The 25,193-nt window shown below is 51.3% G+C and overlaps 1 protein-coding gene across 2 annotated transcripts; it reads right to left on the minus strand.

Annotated features, from left to right (window-relative positions):
* Positions 1-3,194: 3,194 nt before the first annotated feature.
* Positions 3,195-24,239, minus strand: ING5 (inhibitor of growth family member 5). 2 transcript variants are annotated; one of them, XM_004743804.3, is made up of 8 exons: positions 24,137-24,239; positions 21,801-21,872; positions 18,988-19,154; positions 17,427-17,538; positions 17,166-17,256; positions 6,991-7,126; positions 6,767-6,828; positions 3,195-4,946 (listed from the first exon to the last, which is right to left on the minus strand). In XM_004743804.3, exons 1-8 carry the CDS (start codon positions 24,171-24,173, stop codon positions 4,904-4,906), a joined length of 720 nt encoding a protein of 239 aa, XP_004743861.1. In that variant the 5' UTR covers positions 24,174-24,239; the 3' UTR covers positions 3,195-4,903. The 2 variants fall into 2 exon arrangements, with proteins under 2 accessions (XP_004743861.1, XP_004743860.1); XM_004743803.3 differs by having other exon boundaries at positions 17,166-17,259.
* Between the last annotated feature and the right edge of the window lie 954 nt (positions 24,240-25,193).

The following is a 25,193-nucleotide window of genomic DNA, read 5'->3' on the forward strand; positions in this document are numbered from 1 at the left end:
GAGGCCTGGGCACCTGAAGAAGACAAAGGCAGGGGTGACTGATGGATGTCCCAGTGACATCAGCCCTGCAGCACTGTGCCACCTACTGGCCTCATCACATTCCCTTCAAGGGTGCAAGCTGCTGCTGGGTCCCAGCTCCCCGGGGCACCTCCTCCCTGAGCTCTGCAACACCTGCCCCCCTACCTTACCCACAGCAGGGCAGCCAGCCCTCCAGGGCTCCAAGTCCTAATCCGTGCTCCTGCTACAGGCTGCTCCCTCCATCAACTCCAGAACACCCCCCACCAGCCTGCTCCTGCAATCCCCATCACCTCGGTGCTCCCCTTCTGCCTTTTATCCCAACACCCCACATTGAACTGCTGCCACAGTGAACCTGGTTCAGGAGTGGGGCTCATATCCCACCCTCTGGCTCCCTGCCGTCCTCCCGGGGCATCTCCTGCACTAGCTGGACTCATCCAGTTACCTGGTTACAGATGCCGACAGTGGAGCTGACAGAATGCTTTGGGGATGTTAAAATAACGAAGACATCTGGTCCACAGGACGGAGGCCAGCCTGTGGAGGTGCCCTGTTGGCTTCGTCACACAGGACAAATGGTTCCTCATGGTGTTGCAAATTGGCCGAAAGAACGAGCACAGGCCAGATCCGTGACAGCATGCCATGTGGCAACTCTGGCAGTGATGCCAGATGGGGACAGCAGCTGCAGCTGGACGCATCACCTGTGTCTCCAGAAAACTACATTCCTTATAACCCACCCACCTCCTGTCTACCTGTGTTAAGTATGTCATACGTCACCACTAAGTCTTCCCACTAGGGATGCATTTTGCCTTTGGATGACTGTCCTGGCAAGAAAAGGACATTCCAAAGACATCCACCTGGCTTCCCTATGGTAATGGCCCTTGCTCCACAGGTCAATGTGAATCCATGTGGGATTCTGCCGGTTTTAGGTCTCTTTCAATGGCACATTCCAACTGTGGGAAGACAAGCAGAGTCTGTGGACACACTCAGACAAATGTCACCTGTCACTTGATAATGGTAGGCCCTCCTGGATTAGTCGACCAGGGGCGTTGTGGACCTCCGGGACTTACTAACCACTCAGAGCCAGTGAAGATTACCACACCCACCCCACTGGTGTTCCCTTTTTCTAGGCAGTCACCCCAACAAATGGCTGCAGGGACCCTTGAAGTGCCCAGAGGGAATGTGTGCTTGTGGAGGCATTCCAGGCCCTTCCATCAGAACCTCACCCGACCTCCAGTTAGGACTCTGGGTCTGTGAGTTGGTTTTCATCTGGAAAACAGGGGAGAGGCTGGGCCTGTCCACTGTGGTGACCAAGCTGGGTTTCAGGACCCTGACCATTAACACTCTTCAAGGAAAAATGTCCTAAGTACTATTTAGTTCCCCAAGGGGTCTTCACGCCTGTGCAGATCTGGGAGTGCAGACCTCTGTTCCAGAGAAAGCACTTTATGCCTTTATAAAAGAGCAACTCCAAGTAGTCCACAAGGACATTTCTCTGGGGCTTGGGGACCAGTTCCGGACACAGTGGCAGCCAAGCCATGACCCTCACAGCTCACTAGAGGGTCCACTTACCATCTCTGGCCATAGCACTGAGCGTTTATCATTTCCTAGAATGACTCCTTCTCAAACCTTTGTTCCAAAAAATACTTCATTTATTAAACAATATATCCATAATCTAGAACATGATCCAAAAATACAGATATACATCTCTACATTATTTAATAAAAAGATTTACAATATTATCTTTCCTTTACAAAGGGAACATAGATAATTCCTTGAAAATAAAATGTAACATTCGTGTTAAAGCTGCATCATCTTTTTGGATGAAATGTGGTAAAAGTGAACACCACAAAATACATTTGTAGAAAGAAAGAAACTTCATAGAACTCTCTTCTGAATGAGAACATTTTTCTTAGACTTTGTTTTAAAACTTCTCTCGGCACAGAGAATGAGGACCAGTCCCGGCTCACTAACAACTAGGGAAAACCTTCCATCTCCAAGGCCCATGACAAGTGTCCGAATTCCAGCCACGGCCACACAGGGGAGCTGCTCTCAGGACAGTGTTACTGCTCAAAGCCAACCCTGCCCTGGGCAGCCAGCTACAAGTCGGGAGTGCCTCGTGGCTGCCCGGGACAGGACCATCGTCCCCACATGTCCCAGCAAATCTCCGTCATCCCTGCGCAGACCAGAAGCCACCAGGCTCCTGTGGCCGTGGCTGGTCACATCTCACAGCTGGCCACCCCGGGGCCAGGCACGCAGGCCCAGCTCTATCCGCAGCCCCAGCCAGCAGCTCTATAGGCAACGGCCACGGGGGGCTCAGTTTCACACATTATTTTTGGAAGTGCAACGTGTGTTCTTCTACAGGAAAACGAGAGGCTATTTGTCAACCTACTGACTGCTAACACAGCACTGAGTGTCCTCTGAACAAGGTGCCCCTTCTCTGCAAGGAAGTCCCGCGGCCCTTGGCTCAAGTGCAGCTGAGACAGGGACCTCTGGGCCCAGCCCAGACCCCCACTCAACCCAAGGAACAGGGCTCTGCAGCCACCTCCGGGTCAGGTCCGGTGCCCGGCAGGCGCACAGGATCTGGTGGGAATCACCCCACTGTCGGCGGTCAGGCCTCATGGGGTGATCATCAGAGGCACCAGCCACCCCTGCAGGACTGGAGCCAGGCCAACAGGGAGGACCTGGTCTCCTCAGCAAACAGTCGTTGCTGGGTGTTGCTGCGACTATGGGCAGCACTCGCAGTCAGGAAGGGGCAGCGGATCCGTGTTGACACAAACAGTGTTCTGGGGAGGGAATCTTCCTATTCTGCTCACGTCTTGTCTTCTCCAAAGCTCTACCTACCCATGTTGTTCCAGGGATATTTATGTAACCGACAGAGGTGAACGCAAGAGACAGCAGGCACAGAGACCTACAAAAAGAAGGCTGGTCGCTGGGCTGTAACCTGGTGACACGCAAAACCCCACAGGGAAGTTGGCCGGCCCTCCTGTGCTGCAAGCGAGGCCCCGGACCAGGCACCCCGGCCAGCAACCAAGCCACCCCCTAGGCACCAGTTTCCCGTGATGACGGCAGCCGGGAAGTGTTCTAAGATGCAGTGCAAATAGTAAAGCAGCTTCCAAAGGGCCATCACAAACTCATGCGCTCACCTGCCCTCTCCACAGAGACTGGTAAAAGAGTGAAGGAAACAGTTTTCCACAATTTATTCCCCACAATCTTTAAACACCTGTGTTAACAAAAATCTAAGTGACTAAATACAAACGAGCCTCGTTTTTGGCCACAACTGAGACCGAGGAACGCGAGCTGGCCGGTGCTCCTCCTGAGCCCCCCACCCCTCCTTTCTGGCAGCAGGAAGGCATTGGCTCTGGGATAGCTCGTCAGGCCAGCTGCTGACCCCCTACCCTAACCATGCAGCACAGGACCGAAAGGGTGGCACTCTCCAACTGACCCCACCTGCAGTGCCCTGGAAGCCCCGAAGGGACAGTGGGACAGCACGTGGGGCACGGGCTGACCCACCGAGAACCACAGATGTAGGCTCACGGCCCTCTGATGTCAAAGCTAACATTCACCTCTCATTTACCGACTGGAAACAGCCTTGGTGAGGAGTGGCCACGCAGGACACAGTCCCCCAAGTTTCTCTCCACGTCATCTCCTGCCCTTGGTGAAATATTAAAGAAAAGGCGAGAACATATGGTAGACACGGTCACTGCAGGAAGCAGGTGCACCATTCCAGAAGGTCTCCTGATAAAGAAGGCAAGATTCTTCATCAGTTAGGAATGTCACATCTTGACACCGCCTCCTGGATTTCTTTTCCTGCCTCGAGGACAGAAACAGGTTCCCTTTCTTCAGGACTCCTCGGACTCCTTTAGACGTGTGCCGGAGGGTCTCCAAGTCCACACATGTTCCCAGAAGTCACACTACGCACCATCACAAATGGATCGCAACACACCAAGCATATGTAATTTCCCCCAACTATTCCCAAAAACATGGTTCAGGACTGGTTTGGTGAATGCAGATTAAACAGAAGACACATTCTAGTTTGCCAGCTTCATTCCAGGACTGTGTGGCACAAGAAATTCACAAATCGTATCACATGATCATTGTCCCCTTGGACAGGAGCTGCTGACCGACCCATGTGCAACAGAACAGGTTTAAAATCAGGTCTCACTGGACTGGACTCACTTCACAGACACACAGACCCACGATCTCCATGCTGTTATGATAATTTGATCTTCACAGTAAAAACGTCAGGAATTCCCAGAGAAACGGCGCACCCACTGTCTGTCACACGGCTCCCGTGGGCCAGTCACGGGAACGACCGCTGCGTGCTGACAGAGAGCCATCTACTCCAGAAGATGAAACCCTCACAGAGGGAATGGGGAGCTCAGACGGAAACAGGCAGTGCACAGTGAAACAGAGCGCTCCGCCCCTAGGGAGAGCCCACCTGGCCCAGGCAGGCCATAGGCCCTGGTGCAGAGCCCAAACACGGCAGACGACTCCGGCAAGGCCTCGCAGGGGACAGATGCGCTGCCCCACGAGCTGGGGCAGCCCCAGGAAAGCAGGATGGAGCACGCGGGCTTGCGCCTCAGCTACAGAGGGACGGCAGCGCATGGGCTGGACGGTCCCCACTACGGCGCCCATGGAAGGCTCAGCTCTCCGGCACAGAGCCGGTACCACGTCTCCAGAACAAAGTCATCATGACGAGTCCCCGTAAGACCACTCTTCGTGCAAACAGGGCTCGGGAGGATTCTTGTTTGTTTTAGGAAGTCTCCAGAATTACAACTGGCCACTGAGTTCTTAAATATCATTGGAAACAAGGTAGTTTTAAAATGAAGAGAAAATATTGCAACGTGAAGAAGGAATATATTAACTTGCTCTTCTGGTCCGGGCATCCACCTTACTTCTTCTTCCTCCTTTCCTGAACGCACCGTGGACAGAACCTGAGAAGAAAGACACAGGGATCAACCCTGTGGGTGCTGAGGCCCCAGCCTGCCCCCCGGGACCGCCAAGACAGTGCCAGGGGACAGTGCTCAGAGCACACAGCTGTCGCATTGGGAAACCCCCGCAAGGGGAACCCCACTGAGTCACCCTGGCCAGCATGTTCTGGAGTCGACAGATACAAATCAGTGAGGAAGACTGTTTCTGCCCACGAATGCTCCTCAAAGTCAAGTTAACTGGTCATCCCTGGGCACTCCTGTGGTCACCACTGATCACACTGGAGGTCACACCCACAGTCACACTGGGGACCAAGCACAGTGGAGCACGGTGCATGGCACATGCAGCGAGGCGTGCTGATGGGCCCTAGGACCTGCATGAGTAGCCAGGTCTCCCTGGTGATCCTGGGCAAGCAGGACGCTGCTCTCACCTCGGCTCTCCTGGCTCCTGACTCAGGAGGCGGCTAATGGGCCCATCCCAGCCCCAGGCCTGTTTGCAAGGGTTGGGTCCGTGCCTGGAAGTGACCGCCGAGCACGCTACTGCAGCAGCCCCAGAGGAAGCGAAGCCCCCCCCCCCGCAGCAAACAGGCCTATGTAACACTTGTGCGGCATGAACACGTGTCAGAGCTGCAGGCTTACTTAAAAGGGAAGCTGCCTGAACCCTGTGTTTCTGGAAAGACCCCAGAGAAACACAGAGTTACACAGCAGTGGCGGGGCCCACCTGGCCTTCCCGACGCTGCTCGTCCTACCCTGCTTCTAGCACATGGTGGGGGGATCCCCATCTGCACGGCCCTCCCAGAAGCAAAATGATTTTCCATCACCTGCGGACTCTTCCACCCAAGATTTCCACAAACAACTCAAACCAAATCTCCCTGCCTCGTGCCCCACCATGAGCCACACCTGCCACACAGGTGGGCCAGCAGCCCCACACCTCCCACTCAGGTGCCCGCCCAGGCAGCAGGGCTCTGTCAGGGGCGAGTCCCATGGCTGCTCAGACTCCCTGAGGTGACCCGGTGCCGGGTCTGCTGGCACCCACTGAAACCTGGGATGACACAGTCTGTCCTTTGGGACTTTCTCCTCTCCTCTGGAGAACAAGATTTCCAGGATTTCATTTTAGGGTATACATCCCTTCTAAGCACAGATAAATAAAACCTGGGTTTTATTGAAACCTCAGAAATCTCAGAACAACGCAAAAGCTGCTGCTGCCATTGAACCCAAGGATCAGGAAAAGAAAGGGCTCACACTCTCCAAGCACCTTCCCAATGCAACAGAGGCCCCTCAGCAGGTGCCCAGCCTGTGCCCAAGTTTGCAACCATCTTAATGTTTGTGCTCTTTGCCTTTTCCCAAAACTTCTCCAGGGACAAGAGCTCTCCATTTCACACCTGTATTTCAGAGTATCTCTACCTCAATAAATAGAGGCAAAACAGGGGCACCTGGGTGGCTCAGTGGCTTAAGCCTCTTCTTTCAGCTCAGGTCATGATCTCGGGGTCCTGGAATCGAGCTCCACATCAGGCTCTCTGTTCAGCGGGGAGCTTGCTTCCCTTCCTCTCTCTCTCTGCCTGCCTCTCTGCCTACTTGTGGTCTCTCTCTCTGTCAAATAAATAAAATCTTTAAAAAAAAAAAAAAAGAATCAAAACAGCTGTTCTCTCCAAGAATCTCACAAATGTCATTAGAGACCTGGCCCCAGATGAGGAGGGCAGCAGCTGTCCCCCCAGCAGCTCAGCCCCAAGAACCAGGAGCACTGCATTGGGGGGCCCAGTTCAGAGGGAAGCGGCGTGTAGGATGCCCCACAGACGGGGAAGGACCGAGCAGCGCCCCATACTGACCATTTTCCTTTGGGTTTTGTGGTCAGATCCACGCAGGCGAAGTGAAACCACTCAATAGGACACTGCAAGGTAGAGGGCAGGCCACAGTCAGGACTCCTGTACTCCATGGGCCAGACACCAGGGTGCACGGCCCAGGCCGCAGCCCGTGCCCAGCACCCGCAACCCCCACCCCACTACCAGGGATGCCGGCCCCGCCCGCAGCCCATGCCAGCGCCCACACTCACGTCTGGGTTGTCGCAGCCTATCATCTCCCCATAGGACACCTGGTGGCACAGGCAGTACGTGGGCTCATTTGGGTCCACAGGCATGTCCAGCACATCAGAGGGGTGCACGGACAGGATGGTGTCGGTGAACTCAGACCTGCAGGGAAACCCCGGCCGTGAGCACAGGCGGGCAGGGATGGAGCATGCCCCTGGCACAAGGGGGGCACAAAGGCACCCCAGAGGATGTGAGGGGAGGCACTCACCACCCAGCACTGGGGTTTGACCCCACTCTGGGGGCACGAATCCATCTCTGTCTTGTCCCTCCATCTAGACAGGACCTATTTCCTGGGCTCCCTTACCCCCCTGCCCCAGATCCACCCTCCCCAGCCTCTTGGGGATCCTCTCCTTCGGTGGAGGCACACACCCCCAACTCACCAGCCGCCCAGTTGATGACATTGGAGAACCCTGGACCTCAACCAAGACTGACCCTGCCGCCTTCACTCACACACCCAGGACCACATCTCCACCCCACACATGCCCACGGCACCTTCACCCCAAAACGCAGAAATCTCCAGATGCCCTCCCCATTCCTGGAGCTGTCAGTCTTGGGAACCCCCTCCCAAATGGCCCTGCCAGCGGGCCATTTCTGACATGGCGCCGCCACCCACCCACCCCCATGAAGCAGGCCTATTGCTCCCCACTTCCACTGCCCCTCTAGATCATAAACCAGTGGCCCAGCCAGAATCCAGCCTGCCCAAGCCTCCCTCCCTGTGGGCTGCCCAAAGCCCTGCAGCTGAGCAGTGGGGAGAGCTGAAGGGAACATTCGCCTGCGAGAGAGCGTGAAGGGCTGGGGTGCTCACCCTTTCCGTGATTTGGCAGCTTCAAAGAACCCTGCCACTACCGAACAATGTAGACACTCTGCTCTGACTGGCAAAGAAAGACCACCCTCCCTCCCCCTCCAGAATCAAGAACACGCAACTGCCGCGGAGACACAGCCAGTTCACACCAGGAGCTTGAGAGGGAGCTAAGAAACAGCCGCATGTCACATGGAAGCACACCGATGGTATGTCCCAGAAGCTACTGCCACCCTGTTCTCCCAAACTCTCTATCAGTAAACACTCTGTGCCTCTACAGTCAGATCCCAGGCTTAGCCCTGTGCCTCCATGCCACACTGCTGTCCTCCGTCCCAGTGCCCCCCTACCCCCAGAGACTACCGTCCTCCATCCCAGCACCACCCCAAGACCACTGTCCTCCATCCCAGCACCCCCCACCCGGAGACCACCATCCTCCATCACAGTACCCCCTCCAGAGACCACCATCCCCCATCCCAGTGCCCCCCCCGCCCCCGAGACCACCATCCTCTGTCCCAGCAACCTCCCGACTGCCGTCCTCTGTCCCGGGGTCACCCCCCCACCAACTGCCATCCTCTGTCCCAGCACCTCCCCGCAAGAGCACTGTCCTCTGTCCCAGCAACCCCCACCGAGACTGCCATCCTCCATCCCAGCGCAGCCCCCACCATCCTCTGTCCTAGTACCCCCACAAAAGCACCATCCTGTCCCAGGACCACCCCCAAGAGCGCCATCTTCTGTCCCAGTGGCTGTCCCACACAGAGAGCACCACCCCTCGGGTGGAGCAAGTGATGTCCCTTAAGGCTCCAGAGCCTGTCGCAGCCTCTGCCCTCCACAGCTGAGCTGCTGTCTGTCTCTGGGAACAGACAGGGCTTTCTCTTTTTATCTGAAATCTGGATGCATCAAGAAAGGTACCCTGCTCCACATGCACTCACACGCACTCCCCACACGCTCACATGTGCGTACACACTCCCCACACACACGCATACTCTCCACACACATGCATACACTTTCCACACATGCTCACATGCTCTCCACACACTCTCACACATGCTTACAAGCTCTCCACACACCCCAGGCATTCAGCCACCCTCCAGGCAGCGACATGGTCCCCAGTTGTTCTGCCAAGCAGATTTCTCGGCTTGGCCTGACACCCTCACCCACTGCTGGATGTGTCCCTCCCATCAGTGGGCTTCCACCCCCGGGCACTCACCTGGATGCTCAGTGCCAACCCGTGTGGGGTCCCCCACAGGCGCACTCAGGGCACGCACCTTCCATGTGCCAACTGCGCTTCGGCGGCTCTGTGTGCTCTGCTGGCAAAGCCTGACTCAACTACCACACGGCGAGCTGACACCAGCCCTGATCCCCCATTCCCCAGGTGCAAGGGCCGCCTCCCTCCAGTCTCAGCTGAGGGGGTTCTGGGGCGGGAGGGTGGAAGGGAATGCCAGGAGGTCCCAGGGAGGCCAAGCCCACCAGGCAGGCTACAAATCTCATGTCAGCCATGCTGGGCACGAGCGGTGTCCTCTGAGCTCACTTCCCTAGACACAGTGGATACCCCTCCCCAGGCAGCCCAGGGACCCCCCCTCCAGTGTCTGAACCTCCGCTGCGAGGAGCAATTTCAGAGCAAGACTTCGAGCAGGCCCAGAGCTGCTCATGCAGCCCTCACACACCTGTCACCCCAGTGAGCTCCTCTGGGCTGTCCCGACATCCATACAGTAGGACAGGAGCAGCACAGCTGCTCTGGGGGGCCGTGGAGAAGGACTTCACACAGTAGGGCCAAGTCCAGCCCAACCTGCCTGCCAAGGAGCTCTGCATACCTCCCCTCTCGAAGTTCCCCTTCTCAGCTGCAGCCAGCCAGGAAGAAAAGCTGGGGCAGCAGCAGCCACACGGTCCACCTCCTCAGCGCCATCAGACAGTGGTCGGCAATGTGCACTGTCACAGCTCTGTCCAGGGAGAAGCTGCATGCTCGTTCATCTCAAGTGTGTCCACATAGGCAGCGGCAAGACACATGGGTCACCATGAGGTCTGAGCACAGTCAGGTGAACGCCCCGCCAGGGAGGCTGGGGCCTTGTTCCCCACAAGGGGACCCCTGGTGAGAAGGAGGCCAATGACGGCACCTGCTGTCTCCATAAGAGGCTACTGTGCTTTGGGTTCTGATCAGCAAGGAGCAGGAAGACTCAGAACCCTGCAGCTACAAGTCAAGAAAACAGGCCCAGTAAGCTGCTAAGACCACGTTTTAAAGACACTGGCAAAGCTGTGGAGTGACATAGGCCAGAAGCACCCAGGCCAAGGGAGGGGCGGTGGCCGAGCTGGCAGGCTGCCCCACTCCTGGGCTCAGCCAAGGACTGGCTGTGCTCCGGGGATGCACCGAGCCAGCATGGCCGCAGACACTTGCAACCCTTACACTCAGGGCAGGAGGAACCCCATAGCCTGTTTATTGAACCCGGAGGCCCTGCAGCTGTGGCAGAGTGGCAGGAAGGCTGAGCAAAGATCTGTGTGGTGCTCTTGGGGAAAGGGCCTGCCTCCTCCTGACCTCTGCCAGCCACTGCAACACGGCAGGCAGGACACAGGACGGGAAAGCTACGCGTTGCCAGAGCGCTGCCCAGCCACACAGGGAGCCTTTCAAGAAGGAGAAATAAACCATGGGTTCCCATCAAGAATGGGGGAGGGTCTCCCCTCATGAGGTTTCGACATCAGAGGGGACTAGGCCCAGGCAAAGGGCCTCTAGCCCCCACGCAGCTCAGTTTGCCTGCTCCAAAAGCAAAAGAAACTCCTGGGGAGAAATCTCACCCCACATACTCCTGGCACCCTGAAGTCAGACAGATACGAAGAACCATGGGATGCGGAAAAGAGCAGGAAAATGTGGCTGCAACCCCAGGAGAAGCTCAGGAGAGGCTCAACTCCGCCAGACCCACAGAGCGCCAGCTCAAGGAACCAGGTGACCCCAGTCTAAATTCAAACAAATCCCCGGAGCAAATGAGGAGAAGCATTGTCTTAATGTTTAGTGAAGATATGCTCTTGGGGTTTCGTGTCTTGTCAGCAACATCAAAACCCTGGGAAATGCCAGGAGTCAAACAGTCCAGGTTCTTTGAAAGGAAAATTATGAAGAAAGAAAGGGAAGGAGACAAACGCCCAAACGAAAGAGACTAACAGGGCTTAACGACACAAGAAAAGAACAAAGCTTCCACTTCCAACCGGGACCTAACAACAGGCACTGAACTTGTATCCTACTGTGAACAGCTAGAAAACAGGACAGAGCATGTCACACAGCTGTTTCCAGACACTGACAAAAGGCAGCTGAGGACTGCAACCCCAGGCGAAGGTAAACAAACAAGGTGAGCCCTGCTGGCAGCACTTCCCATGCCCAGCCCACCAACAGGAGAACCAAATACAGCACAGTGTGTCAAACGGAGGAAGACCCCAAATTTCCAGGAGGTTAAGGCTGCTGGAATCTGCTGGTGAGGTGCTGTAAAGGACGAGGGTAAAGAGAATGTGCTCTAGAAATCTGCAAAGGGATCACTTTGAGTTTTTCACAAAAAACTAAGCCGTGCCCAGGGTGAGAATCCATGAGCCCAGACAGAGAACATGGGCGCGCTGTGAGCTGAGCAACAGAGGCTTGGTGGTGCTACAGCTCCAGCCAGCCTGCCGGGAGAGGCCACACTACAGTCAACAGGCGTTCAGAAGACAACCCAGAAGGGCCACACCTCAGCAGGATGACATCAGCAACTCCAGCAACCAGGCTACCCTCAACTGGAGGTTGGCAAAGTGCTGCCTGCAGCTGGCTGGTTATCTCTGTAAATAAGGTCTGATGGAAACACAGCCACTTTTTGTAGATGGTTTTGATATAAAACAGCAGAAGTGAGTGGTCACAACAAAGACAATATGTCCTGCAAGCCTAGAATATTTACTATCTGGCCCTTTAAGAAAATAGGGTTCTTTTACAAAGGTTAAAAACGAGCCTGCGAGGGCACCTGGGTGGCTCGATTGGTAAATCATCTGCCTTCAGCTCAGGTCGTGATCCCAGCGTCCCAGGATCAAGCCCCACTTCAGGCCCCCTGCTCAGCAGGGAGCCTACGTCTCCCTCTCCCTCTGCTCTTCACCCCGGCTTGCATTGCCCTCTCTCCCTCTCTCTCTCAAATAGATAAAAAAATCTTAAAAAAAAAAAAAAAAAACGAGTCATGAAGGACCAAGTTGATCCACAGGTGATTAAACCACTGAACAAAAATTAGAAAAAAAAAAAAAATTCAATACTCACGAACCAAAGACAACAAAATGCAGACACTCAACAACGTAATATTCACACTAACATCCCATGAAAAATCACTAGACATGTGAAGAAGCAGAAAAATGCTTCAACCACGAGAAAAACCAGTTAATAAACAGACCTGCCGAAACTATTCAAATTGTATAAGTTAAATATGTAAAGCTTTCCGTATGTCAATCATACCTTAAAAAACTGGTCTTTAAAAAGAAGAAAATATATTTGGAAGTAACAAATAGATTCAGAAAAGATCTTTCAAAAAGCTATTATAAATACTTGTGTTCAAAAACATAAAGAAAAATATAAATGTAATAAAAACAGAAAGTATGAAATAGAAATAAAAAGAACTTCTTTAGGGCGCCTGGGTGGCTCAGTGGGTTAAAGCCTCTGCCTTCAGCTCAGGTCATGATCCCAGGGTCCTGGGATCGAGGCCCACATTGGGCTCTCTGCTCAGCAGGGTGCCTATTTCCTCCTCTCTCTCTGACTGCCTCTCTGCCTACTTGTGATTGCTCTCTCTGTCAAATAAATAAATAATTTAAAAAAAAAGAAAAAAAAAAAGAACTTCTTTAAAAGAATCTCTTAAGTGGGGCGCCTGGGTGGCTCAGTGGGTTGGGCCGCTGCCTTCGGCTCGGGTCATGATCTCAGGGTCCTGGGATCGAGTCCCGCATCGGGCTCTCTGCTCAGCAGGGAGCCTGCTTCCCTCTTTCTCTCTCTCTGGCTGCCTCTCTGTCTACTTGTGATTTCTCTCTGTCAAATTAATAAATAAAAAAAAAAATCTAAAAAAAAAAAAAAAAAAAAAAAAAAAAAAAGAATCTCTTAAGTGGAAGATTCACTAAAGGAAACTAAGATTAAATTAAGATTAAATTAGATGGATATAAGATTATATCCATCAAAGAAGAAAAGACTTGAAGATAAAGTAATAGAAACTATCCAAACACAAACTAACCAGACACATAGAAAGAAAAACAGTGGCCAAAAAAATAAGCAGAGCCTCAGTGAACTGTGAGAAAATATCAAGCTAATGTACATGTAATGTGAGTCCAATAAAAAAGACAAAAGAGAGCAGAAAAAACTATTTTAAGAATGAATGTCTGAAAAATTTCCAAATTTGATACAAAATATAAACCAGCAGTTCCAAGAAACTCAATGAGCTCCAAGCAGAATACACATTAAAAAAAAACCCACGCCAGAACAAATCATAATTAAGTTATTAAAAATCAAATTACTGATTGGAAATCTTAGAAGCAGCAAAAATAAATAAAGCCACTTACATATAAAAAAATCAAATATAAAAATTATCACTAATTTCTCATCAGAATCAATTCAAGATGAAAGACAATAGGACATCTTAAGCGCTAGAAGAAAAAAGTCAATCTAAAATTCTATATCCATCAATAACATCCTTCAAAAAAGGAGATAAAATAGACATTTTCAGAGAAAATATTTGAGGACATTCATCATCACCAACAGCCCTGCACTATAAAACAATGTTAAAGTAAGTTCTTTAGGCAGGAAAGAGATGACACCAGAGGAAAATCTGCATCTACATAATGAAACAAAAGCAGTGGAAATGGTATGTGCGTAGAGTGACAATAAACGTTTGAAAATCTGTTTAATATAATAATGGTTTAGACCTAAAATAAGAACGTGTTTTGAGGCTTATATCATGCGTAGAAGTAAAACTTTTGACAAAAGCACAAAGGACAGGAGGTAAAAATACTTGGGTTGGACCTTACACTAAACATGAAATAGCGTAATATCATTGGAAGTTCACGTAATGAACAGGGTGTACATACTAGAACAGTCCATGGGGAAAAAACACTAAAAAATATTTGATTAGGGGCGCCTGGGTGGCTCAGTAGGTTAAAGCCTCTGCCTTTGGCTCAGGTCATGATCCCAAGGTCCTGGAATCAGGCTCTTTGCTCAGCGGGGAGCCTGCTTCCTCCTCTCTCTCTGCCTCTCAGCCTACTTGTGGTCTCTGTCTGTCAAATAAGTAAATAAAATCTTTAAAAAAAAAAAACCTAATTAATCTAAATGACACTAAAATAAGAAAAAGCAGAGACAACTAACAGCAAGAGGGTAAATTTAAATCCAGTCGTATCAGGAATTGTATTAAATCTGAGACTGTAGGGGCGCCTGGGTGGCTCAGTGGGTTAAGCCACTGCCTTCGGCTCAGGTCATGATCTCAGGGCCCTGGGATCGAGCCCTGCATCGGGCTCTCTCAGCAGGGAGCCTGCTTCCTCCTCTCTCTCTGCCTGCTTGTCATCTCTCTCGTCAAATAAATAAGTAAAATCTTTTAAAAAAAAAAAAGTTCAAAAACTGATCAGGTTTTAGGAAATGACAAAAAAATTTTGTTTAAAAATAAATAAATCTGAGACTGTAAATATTGCAGTAAAAAAGAGGCAGCAATTCTCAGACTAGATAAAAAAAAGCAAGACCCAACTTTGCTGATTTCAAGAAACCCACTCTAAATACAAAAACAAAAATATGTTGAAAGTAAAGGGATACCTGGGTGGCTCACTCAGTTAAGCCGATTTCTTCGGCTCAGGTCATGATCGCAGGGTTATGAGATTGAGTCCCGCATCAGGCTCCTGGCTCAGCAGGGAGCCTGCTGCTCTCTCTGCCTCTGCCTGCTTGTGCGTGCACGCGCTCTCTCTCGCTCTCTCTCTCTGATAAATAAATAAAATCTTTAAAAAAAAAAAAAAAAGGAAGAAAAAGGAAAAAGCTCCACCATGCCAAAACTCATCATAAGACAACTGGAGTGATCATCATAATATCAGACCAAGTAGACTTCGAAACAAAGAATAATACAAGAAATAAAAAAGGAAGACACTTCGTAACAATGAAGTAGTCAGCTATTTTTAGAAAAACTTAAATGCGAAGGTAACAACTAGTAACATAGCTTTAAAATGTGAAGCCAAACTGACAGGAGAAACAGACAAGTCCATAGTTAGAGTTGGGAGACTCAACATTCTTCCCTTAGCAATTTATCAATCGAATAAACGAGTATCAGTAAGGATACAGAAGACCAACAACACTACCAACCAAGCTTTCTGATTGACAGCTACTCTCCACCCAAAACAGTAAAACATGACACCAGAGGAAAATCTTTTTTTCTAGGGTATAAGGAATATATAGGAAGACTAGACCATAAACCATAACACAACTCTTAATCAATTTCAGATTATTTCTATTTATGATATTCTCTGATCATAGCAGAATTAACTTAAAAAATGAGATCAGAGAGCTACCTGGAAAATCCCAAATTATTGGGAAGCTGAGAACACACTTCTACATAAGTTATGAGTCAAAGAAAAATCACAAAGGAATTTTTAAAATATTTTGAATGGAATAAAAATAAAAATACAGCATATCCAAATTTTTGGGATATGCTAAAATAGTAACTAGAAGAATATTTATAGCTTTAAATACTTATATTAGAAAAGACGAAAGTACGAAAATCACTGATCTAAGCAACTTCCACCTTAAAACCTGGAAAAAAAAAAAAGCCAAGTAAATCCAAGTAGTGGGAATTAAAAATAAAAATATGAGCAGAAATAGGGGCACATGGGTGGCTCAGTAGGTTAAGTATCTGACTCTTTATTTGGGCTCAGGTCATGATCTCAGGGTCATAAGGCTGAGCTCTGCATCAGGCTCTATGCTGGGCATGGAGCCCAAGATTCTCTCTCTCTCCCTCTGCCCCACCCCCCCAAAAAATATATGAGCAGAAATCAATGAAATAGAAAACAAACAATAGAGAAAACATAAAAACCAATGAAGCCAAAATCTAATTCTGTGTGAAGATCAAGACAAAATGAGAGAAAACATAAATTATCAACATCAGGTCTGAAAGAGGAATCATCACTACAGATCCTACAACAGAAAAACGATTGTGTGACATTATTAATAATCTGATGTGAATAAATCTGATGACTCATGAAACAACCAATTCCTTGAAAGATAGAGATTACCAAAACTAACTCAAGAAGAAATGGAAAGGCTCAATAGTTCCATAACTTTAAAAAAACTGAATACAGCACTGAACTGTAAACTTAAAATAAGAATATTTTATTGTATATAAATTATTCCTTAATAAAATTAACTAAAAGGTTAAAAAAAAAGAGCAAGATTAAACTATAGTGTCCAGGAATGTACATGCTGGGAACAAAACTACAAAGAATGGGCATAAAAATGGCATAAGTCTGGGTCATGTTCACTTGGGGTAGAGGAAGGAGGTTATGATTTCAACAGGGTACATAAAAGTGATTCTGGCAGTAGTCAGTGACAGACAAGGATGTGCCTCAGAGGAGTTCATTAAACTACATGTTTGTTCTGCGTTTGTATACTGCAAGATGGTATCTGGAGTTTTTCTTAAAAGTTTAAACACCACCTTTAAGAACCAAAACTTCTCCCTTTTTTTGGTCAAGAAAGACTCTCTGAGGTCTCCCCCTAACTGTGAAAACCACCTCCACGGAAGTCACCAGATGCTTTACTGTTTTCTCTGTACTCTAAAAATCACTTCTGTGAAGCAACACAGTAGCTTGGGGGTTGGCGGGGAGCAGGTAGGAGAAAGCTTTAAATGAAATATTCTGAAGTTCAAGGTAAATAATACATATATTTAATAAATGCAGTCATGCAACTTAATAACAAATATATCCAAAATATATATTTATACATAAAACAATGGACAGCTATATATTTAGCTGTTAAAGCGTGGCTTAGCCTGAACTGTCAATAAATATAGTGTCTCTCGAGAGGCAGGACACACAGTGGCTAAGAGCGTGGGTTGTGGAGTCGGACCGCCCAGCGCAAACCCAGCTCCCCCGCGCAGGAGCTGAGAACCCTAGGGCTGGTCGTGCTCCCTGGGAACCCCGTTGGGCTGCCGAGCACAGCTGGAGCCAGAGCCAGAGCCGGAGCCGAAGCCGGAGCCGGAGCCAGCCCGTGGAAAGCATGCAGAACTACACCCACCGCGGGCATGCAGGAAGCACGTCCTCGCTGTTAGCTGCCATTGGTGTTTCTAGATGCTAAGGAAATACTAATGCTAAGTAATCTTTGGAGAGAAAGAGACAAGGAAAAGAGCCTCTCACCCTCCTTTATGCTTCTTTTTCTTTGGAGTATCTTCCTCTGAGGTCCTCCTGCCACGACCCCGGGAGCCTCTTTTTTCTTTCTGACCCCGACCTTCTGAAAGACAATAAAACCCCAATTACCCTCAAGAAATTCACGAAAGCAGGACACAGGAGTTACTCAAATATACTTCCCATAATGTTCCTGACATGTTTATCACCAAAACTCTTCAAAACTCCATAGATAACAGTAACAAAATAAAAAAAAAAACTTAACAGACTTGCTTTTTAACCCTCGTCCTCCGGAGCCTTCAAAGTCACTGCCCTCCATCTTGTCCTTCAGATCCGCTTCGAAGCGTGCCAGGTCTGCATCAAGCCTTCGGATGTGTTTATCCACCTACCGAGAAGGATGCTCACAAGTCTTACTTAAAAATGAAAGCAGAACACCTCAGGAATCCCAAATACACTGGAAACCAACCAGGAAGTACTTTCCTGCCCTTTACTTGGGTTTTCAACAAAGAAAGCTCCTAAAACAAGGTCCACTATCTCAGTTTATGAAGAGTCTTTGTCCCCACGTTTTGACAGCTCCACAGAAGAAATCCTACTCAGGAAAACCATGAAGGGAGACAATAATGAGAAAAGGAGCTGGGAAATGCAATGGAATGGGGATGAGGACATATAATACTGAACCCTAACTTAACCCGAGTTCAAAAATCTGAAGAACATACAGGTTCTGACAGAAAAGGCCTCTAACACTGTATTTAGGACAAGATAGAAGAAAGAAGAAAGAAAAGGCAATGGCCGAAGCACGGGAATATGACAGTGACCACACTGCCCAACAAAGGCGGCCTCCAGGGAGACTGCCAGGACTTCACAAGGATGCAACACAAGGCGTCCCTTCACTCAGTGGGCTCACAGCAATGAACCCATTAAGCCACACCAAGCGTCACTGTCTCTACCAATCCTTGTCAGGAAACAAGCTCCAATCTCAAACCCTATTATGACTCAGAGAAAACCTGAATGTGTCTGACAACTGCTGAAACCTAACTCTTAAAAAGCAGGCTGCTTATTGTAGAGATCCAGCGCTTGTCAGGGGCACCTGGGGGCTCAGTTGGTTAAGCATCTGATCCTTGATTTCGCCTCAGGTCATCATCTCGGGGTCTTAGGATCAAGCCCCGTGCTGTCAGGCTCAGGAAGGAATCTGCTGTAGGTCCTCCCTCTGCCTCTGCCTCTCCCCACCACCCTCATCCCCTTATCCGTGCACACGTGCTCTCTCTCAAGGAAATATATTAATCTTAAAAAAGGAAAAAAAAAGATTCAGCGCTTTGGGCATCAAAACCCCAAATATAAGCATTACGTTCTCCTTTTTTAGTATTCCTTCTTAGCTACAACTTAATTCGGGTTTTTTAAAAAATTCCCGTTTTTTCTCAGGGGATAGGGAATGGAGTCAGGGGACAGCATGCAGGCCTTCCTTCACTACACAACTTGATGTGCATCACAGGACAACTGCTTGTGCCCCATGGGAGCCCCACACAAAGCTACTTGAGAGAAAACTGGACACGACAAATTCTAGTACTTGACCTAGAGCTGACAAAAAGAAGCATTAAAAACACACAAAAACTTAGAGTCACTAAAGCGTCCAAACACACAAACACAGAGGGCATGGAAACCAAACTGCAGGATGACAGTCCCTGCAAAGGACACTCCAGTACTTGCTTCCTCAAGAAGCATCTCCCCATCAAAGCCTGAGCCCACCTGGCACACACGGCCTCTGAGCCCCAGGCCCCTTCCTGAGTGACAGGGCAGAGCCCGAACCCCCCACCCGACTCCTGCCCTGCCTTCTCACCATCTCGTAGGTCTGCATGGCCAGCTGCACCTTATCGTCACTGTACTCCTTGCACTTGCTGTAGGCACTCTGGATCTTCTGCAGGTGCTCCACACGCTGGTCTGGAGAAAGGGTCTTCACCGTGGATATGTACTCTGCGGCCAGGATGTCAATCTCGGCTTTCTTATCTGACACAGAAATGGGGGAAAAGCTAGTCTCTACAAGAGATTCTACACTAGCAAGTAAAGCTGAACAAGGCCGAGCTGCAGGGTGCCGGGTGGCTCAGTGGGTGGAGCATCTGCCTTCAGCTCAGATCACAATCTCAGAGTCCTGGGATCGAGTCCCGCATCAGGAAGCCTGTTCTCCCTCTCGCTCTGCCACTCCCCCTGCTTGTGTGCACTCTCTCTCTCTCTCCCTCTTTGTCAAATAATAAAATCTTAAAAAAATAAAATAAAATAAAAAGCCAAGCTGCAGCAAAGCAGGGGCTGGCTGAACGCTAGTGGGAGCAGGGCAGGCATGCCTTCAGCAGACAGCCCAACACTAGGGGACATGTGGACGCCACAGCCTGGGCAGCACACCCAGGACGGTTCAATGTGCAACCGCCCTCCCAGAAAGGATGCATTCTGACCTCTCGGATTCCCAACATCCCCTGTTGGAATAGCAAATCATGGGCTCACCTTGGCTACAACCTGGTGTTCTACTCTTCAATACACACCCCCCAGATTTAGGACACATACAGGAAAATATTCATCAGTGCAGACAACAGGAAACAAGCTCAACGTGCAATCCACAGTAAAACAGACTGAGATGCTGTGGTCCATTCACACAGCAAACCAACAGCACACAGCCATGGGGATTCTTCCCACAGAAGGCAGCAGTGAGCCACAAAAGCAAGACATGAAGGATGACACACAGGGAGACACCATCCATATTAAGGACGGACACATACAACTGAGAACTCTTTGGTTTAGGAAGGTAAGAAAACATGCTGCAGAGGAAACTGAGGGTGGGAGCCCCTTGGCGGAGGGATGGCACACTAGGGTTACACAGGGCCCCAGGTACCAGAAGCCCCATTGCTCCATCCCGGGAGAGGTCTGCAAGGTGCAGCTTGTTAAGCAATGGACAAACACTTACGCTTATTCCTGAACACAAATGCTGTATTTCACAATAACAGAATTCTCTGTTATCTGTCAGGTGATTGTAGCTCAGTGAAAAAACACAGCTATTCTGATCTTACAAAACATGTGGAAGGCACAATGAATGAAAAATCACCCATGCCCAAGCACATGGCCACAAAACATGAAACCTCAGGTTCAAAGACAGCAGCCCAAGAGCTGCTAAACAGGAAAGGAAAGAAGAGCACATGTATCAAGGGTGAGGAATGCGAACAGGAGCAGATCTCTCAGGGCAACAGGGAAGCTGGGAGACAACGCAACAGCACCTTCCACATGCTGAGGTAAAATGATTTTCAAGCTGGAATTCTATACCCAGCCAAAGTGTTCATCAATCGTGATGTAAGCACGTTTTCAGACATAGAGCGTTCTAAGAAATCTACCTTCCCATGTACCGTGTTTCAGGGAGCTAATGCAGGTAAGACTCCAGTAATGCAAGTTGTCAAGAAAGGATGTTTACAACACAGGAATCAGAGTACTGCCCCAAAGATGAGCAGAGACAGTGCCCCAGCCATTGGCCTAGACAAAAGCCACAGGATGGGAGGCTCCAGCAGAAAGGTCTGGTGAGGAGGGCGAACTCGGGACTGGCAGAACACCTCGTGTGGCAGACACAGTGAACATGGGGAATGCATATGGAATACAGAAAACAAAGCAATTCTGAGCGCTAAGAAAAACAGTTATTCAGAAAAAGGTCACACAAGCAGAGCACGAAATGTGGCCCAGGTGCAAGCCACTGCCATGGGGTCCTGAAGGAAACGCCATCCCTGGTCTACAGCAGACTCAGAGTCTACACCATGGCGCCAGGAAACGGTGGGGGTGGGGGGATCTAACCTTCATATTCCACAGTAACAGAATAAAGACCAAAGCAAAAGGGATATAAAGTAAGAAACAGCAGCAAAACCAGGATGTTTAGAAACAGGGAGCTAAATACCAGAAGACTGCAAAGTGCTATCTGTTTAAACCATGTGTACATAATTTGAGGAGCGCCTGGGTGGCTCAGTTGGTTAAGCAACTGCCTTCAAGTCGTGATCCCAGAGTCTCAGGATCGAGTCCCACATTGTGCTCCTGGCTCCACAGGGAGTCAGCTTCTCCCTCTGACCTTCTCCCCTCTCTTGCTCTCTCTCTCTCTCTCTCAAATAAATAAAATCTTTTTTTTTTTTAAAGATTTTATTTATTTATTTATTTGACAGAGAGAAATCACAAGTAGTCGGAGAGGCAGGCAGAGAGAGAGAGAGAGGGAAGCAGGCTCCCTGCTGAGCAGAGAGCCCGATTCAGGACTCGATCCCAGGACCCTGAGATCATGACCTGAGCCAAAGGCAGCAGCTTAACCCACTGAGCCACCCAGGTGCCCTCAAATAAATAAAATCTTAAAAAAAAATTTTTTTAACTATGTATACATAGTTTGAAACCAGAAAACCTTTTAAAAGAAAGGAAAGGGAATGAGGAATCCACGACAGCTGTGAAGATGCCACAGGAAGATGTGTCAGAACCCAAAACACTAAGTCGAATTTTAAAGCGTCAACACCATCCATAAGACATAAGCCAAGGCCCAAAGCTGAAGGCTGGGCTGCAGCCCCACTGCCCTGGGGCCCTGGGGGAGCAGGGTCACCTCTCCCAGCTGCCAGGGCCCACCACAGGCTGGACTAAAGAGCCTGGACCTACCTTCTGTCCTCTGGTCCAGCTCTCGCATGAGCTGGAAGTTCCTCTGAAGCTCACATGGAAGGTTCTCGATGCCTGAAACACAGAGAAGTGTACTTCTCAGCAGCAGGACAAAACCTGCCTTCCAGACTTTATACCTAAAGTCTACAAATAATAAGCTCACTTCATTTTCTGTTTCTGTGAGGATTTGGGGAACAGAAGGATTAACGTATCTTTTTTGGGGGGATGGGTATGAAACTCTGATAAGACTGACAGGCTTCAGAGGGTGTTGGAAGCTGGAAAAGTTAGAGGAGGACTTACCCTTGAGCTGCAAGCAGAGGCTAGGAAGATGGCCCGTGTGACCCTTCCATCCTACACCTCCAGCGAGTCCTCCCCTCTCAATACTCCCCCACAGCAGGTAAGACCAAAGCCCTGGGGTCTGTTTGATCTCCCCCACCCCAGCCTTATTCAAACACCCAGTGCACAGGGTGGAGCAGGCCAGTGCTGTGTAGTGTATTTCATGCAAGGAGACAGGATATTTGAGCTACACAACACAGAAGGCATTGGCCGTGGGGCTGCTGGGCACCTGAAATGGGGCTAATATGACTGAGGGACTAAACTTTGCATTTGCTCAAGCTTCATTAATTTCAAATTAAACAGACCACGCTGGCCAGCATAGGTAGAGTACCCCAGGCCACACTGCCTTCCACACTGCGCTTCCATCCCCCTGCTCCAGGCCAGCCTTCCAGCCTGTCTGCACAGCGGACAGCTGCCCAGCTCACCCAGAGAATGGCACACAGGCCCTCCCCAGCCTCAAGGCTCACCACAGTCTCCCCAAGGACCTCCCTGTTTGGTTCTATCCTGGGCTCTGCGGGACAGTGCCACCCCTGGTCTCTCACAACCTGCTGGGCTCCTTCATGCCCCTTAATTTGCTTAGTTTTAAAAATCCATTTGCCCCATTTGGAAATAAGTTCCAGGAAAATGAGGACCAAGGTTTAGCACACAGCAAGTGTTCAAAAATCAAGCAGTCACCTCCATCCTGAGCCTTCACACAGGTGCCCCATGCATGATGGAATCCACAAACCTCCAAGTGTCCTCATAGGGCTCACTGGGTAGGTACTGGGACAGAGAAGGGAAGCCACAGAGCTCCCCAACAGACATGACAGCACAGTAGTGACAATGGCAGGGAAAGGCCTCCCCTTTTTAGTGCTCTCCCACCAGGACTCCCCCATGGCTCAGGCTTGGACTGGCAACCACCCTGGGGAGAGCTGAACCCCACCGTGTCCCACAGGGCAGTGGCTCACTCCCAACCGGCAGGAGAGGCAGGTACCAATAACCGTGCATATTCCTACTGCAACACAGAGCTCCAGAGCGCCCAGCCCAGCCCCCCGCCAAGGCCGACCACAGCCAGAGCCAGATCCAGATCAGATCCAGATCAGCAGCGTTCAAACGCGGGCTTTCCGCTGTCGAATGCATGACATTGATAAGCTACTTGGCCTTTGCGGCCTGCATTTCCCCATCTGCTCAGGAGTTCTCGGGAGGACCCAAGCTGAGCTGCATGTAGACAAAAGGACGCCTGCAGGAAGCACCTCCCAGACCGCTTTCCGTGGTGACCATCCCTGGGCTCAACACCAGCCCCGCCAGTCCCCTCCCACCAAGGCCACGCGGAAGGACGGGCACCCTAGGGGACCGCCCACGCCAGTTATCTTCTCCAACTCCCAGGTCACCGCACGAGCCGGCACAGAACCCAGGCTGGAGACCTCCCCCACATCGCAGACCCGGAGCCCCCCCCCAAGCACGGCCCAGCGTCCGAGGCTGCTGAGGTCGACGACTTGCGCCCGAACACCCGCGCCCGACTACCCTAGCCCGACTGCGCGGTGGGGGCGGGGCGGGGCCCTAGGGTGGGAGTGGGGCCAGGAGAGCGGAGGGGGCTGGGAAGGGCGGAGCGGGGCCGTGAGCCGGGACTTGTCCGGGAGGGGCCGACGGCGGGGAGGGCGGAGCGGCCGCTGAGACCAGGACCAAGGGCGGGGCCTAGCCGGGGAGGGCGGGGGCCTAGACGGGGAGGGCGGGGCCATGGAACGCAAGCTCCGCCCAGAGCGCACCGGCCCCCGCCTCCCCGTGACGCACCTGGAATTGGCGCGGCCGTGACGGTAGGACCCCGCGCCGCGCCCCCCGCGCGCACCTCCCTGCGGCCCCGCCCCGCCCGGCGCGCGCCCCCGCCGCCCCCGCCGCTGCCGGACCGCCCCTACCGCCCTAACGAGCCCTCGAGGTCCGCGCGCGGCACCTGGTGCCCGCGGGGTGGGCCCGCGTGGGGAGGCCTTGCGCGGGCGCCGGGCCAGAGGGCCGCGAAGGGTGCTTACTGTCCAGGTAGTGCTCCAAGTACATGGCGGTCGCCATCTTCGTCCGCGGCCGCGCTCTGGGTCTGCGCGGGCGGGCGGTGCCGCGAGGGGCGGAGGCGGGGCCGGTGCCTTCAGTATTAATGAACCTCGGGCGCTGATTGGCCCGCCAGGCGGGGCGGGGCGCCGTCTGGATCCGCCCCCCAGCTTCCGGCCGGCGGGCTGCGCACAGCGTCGCGCGGGAGCGTGTCGGGGCCCTGGGTCAGACGCGGGGGGCAGCGGGGTCTGGGGACTCCGCTACGTCCTGGGTGCACGTCCCTGCACGCGTGGCCGCGGCCCCAGGTTCCCGCCCCCTCCCCGGGAGGACGGGCGGGGTGTGCGGCGCGGGGCCTGCAGCGGCCGGCGGCGCACGTGCGGGTGGAGTGCGGGGGAGGGGCCGGGCCCCCGAGGCTCAGGGCACCGCTCGCCCGAGCCGCTGCGGTAGCGGCTTCGGCGCTAGAGATGCGTGCTTCAACGGAGGGTGCCCTCGTGAGCTTCCCCGAAACCTGCCCGATACCAGCCAACGAAACACAGTCTTCCAGTTTCACGTTCGCGTGAATGGTTGACAGGTTCCCCTCTGTTCTCGGGCTGCGGACCTGCCTCTGGTTCAGCTTTGAGTCCGAGTGTTCGCGGCCCGCGCACGTCCCTTCGGTGTTCGGGGAGTGCACAGGCGCAGGTACGCGACCGCGCACCGCCGACCTCGGTGCCTGCGTTGTTGTTTCTAACTAAATAAACTACATTTTTTGGAATAATTTTAAGCTTACGGGAAAATCGAGAAGAAAATAGAGTTCTTATAGACCCCTAAACATGTGCGCACGCGCAAACACAGCCCCACTACTAGCACTTGGCACTAGTGTGCTACATTTATTAAAACTGGTGAAATCATATGGACACAGTATATTTTTTTTTAAAGATTTTTATTTGTCAGAGAGAGAGAGCAGGAGAGGGAGGAGCAGGCTCCCCGCTGAGCAAGGAGCCCTATAGGGGGACTGGATCCCAGAATCCCGAGTCCCTGAGCCGAAGGCTGACGCTTAACTGCCTG

This window comes from Mustela putorius, unplaced genomic scaffold (assembly GCF_011764305.1).
Source record: "Mustela putorius furo isolate JIRA1106 unplaced genomic scaffold, ASM1176430v1.1 tig00003869_pilon_pilon_pilon, whole genome shotgun sequence".
NCBI lineage: Eukaryota > Metazoa > Chordata > Mammalia > Carnivora > Mustelidae > Mustela > Mustela putorius.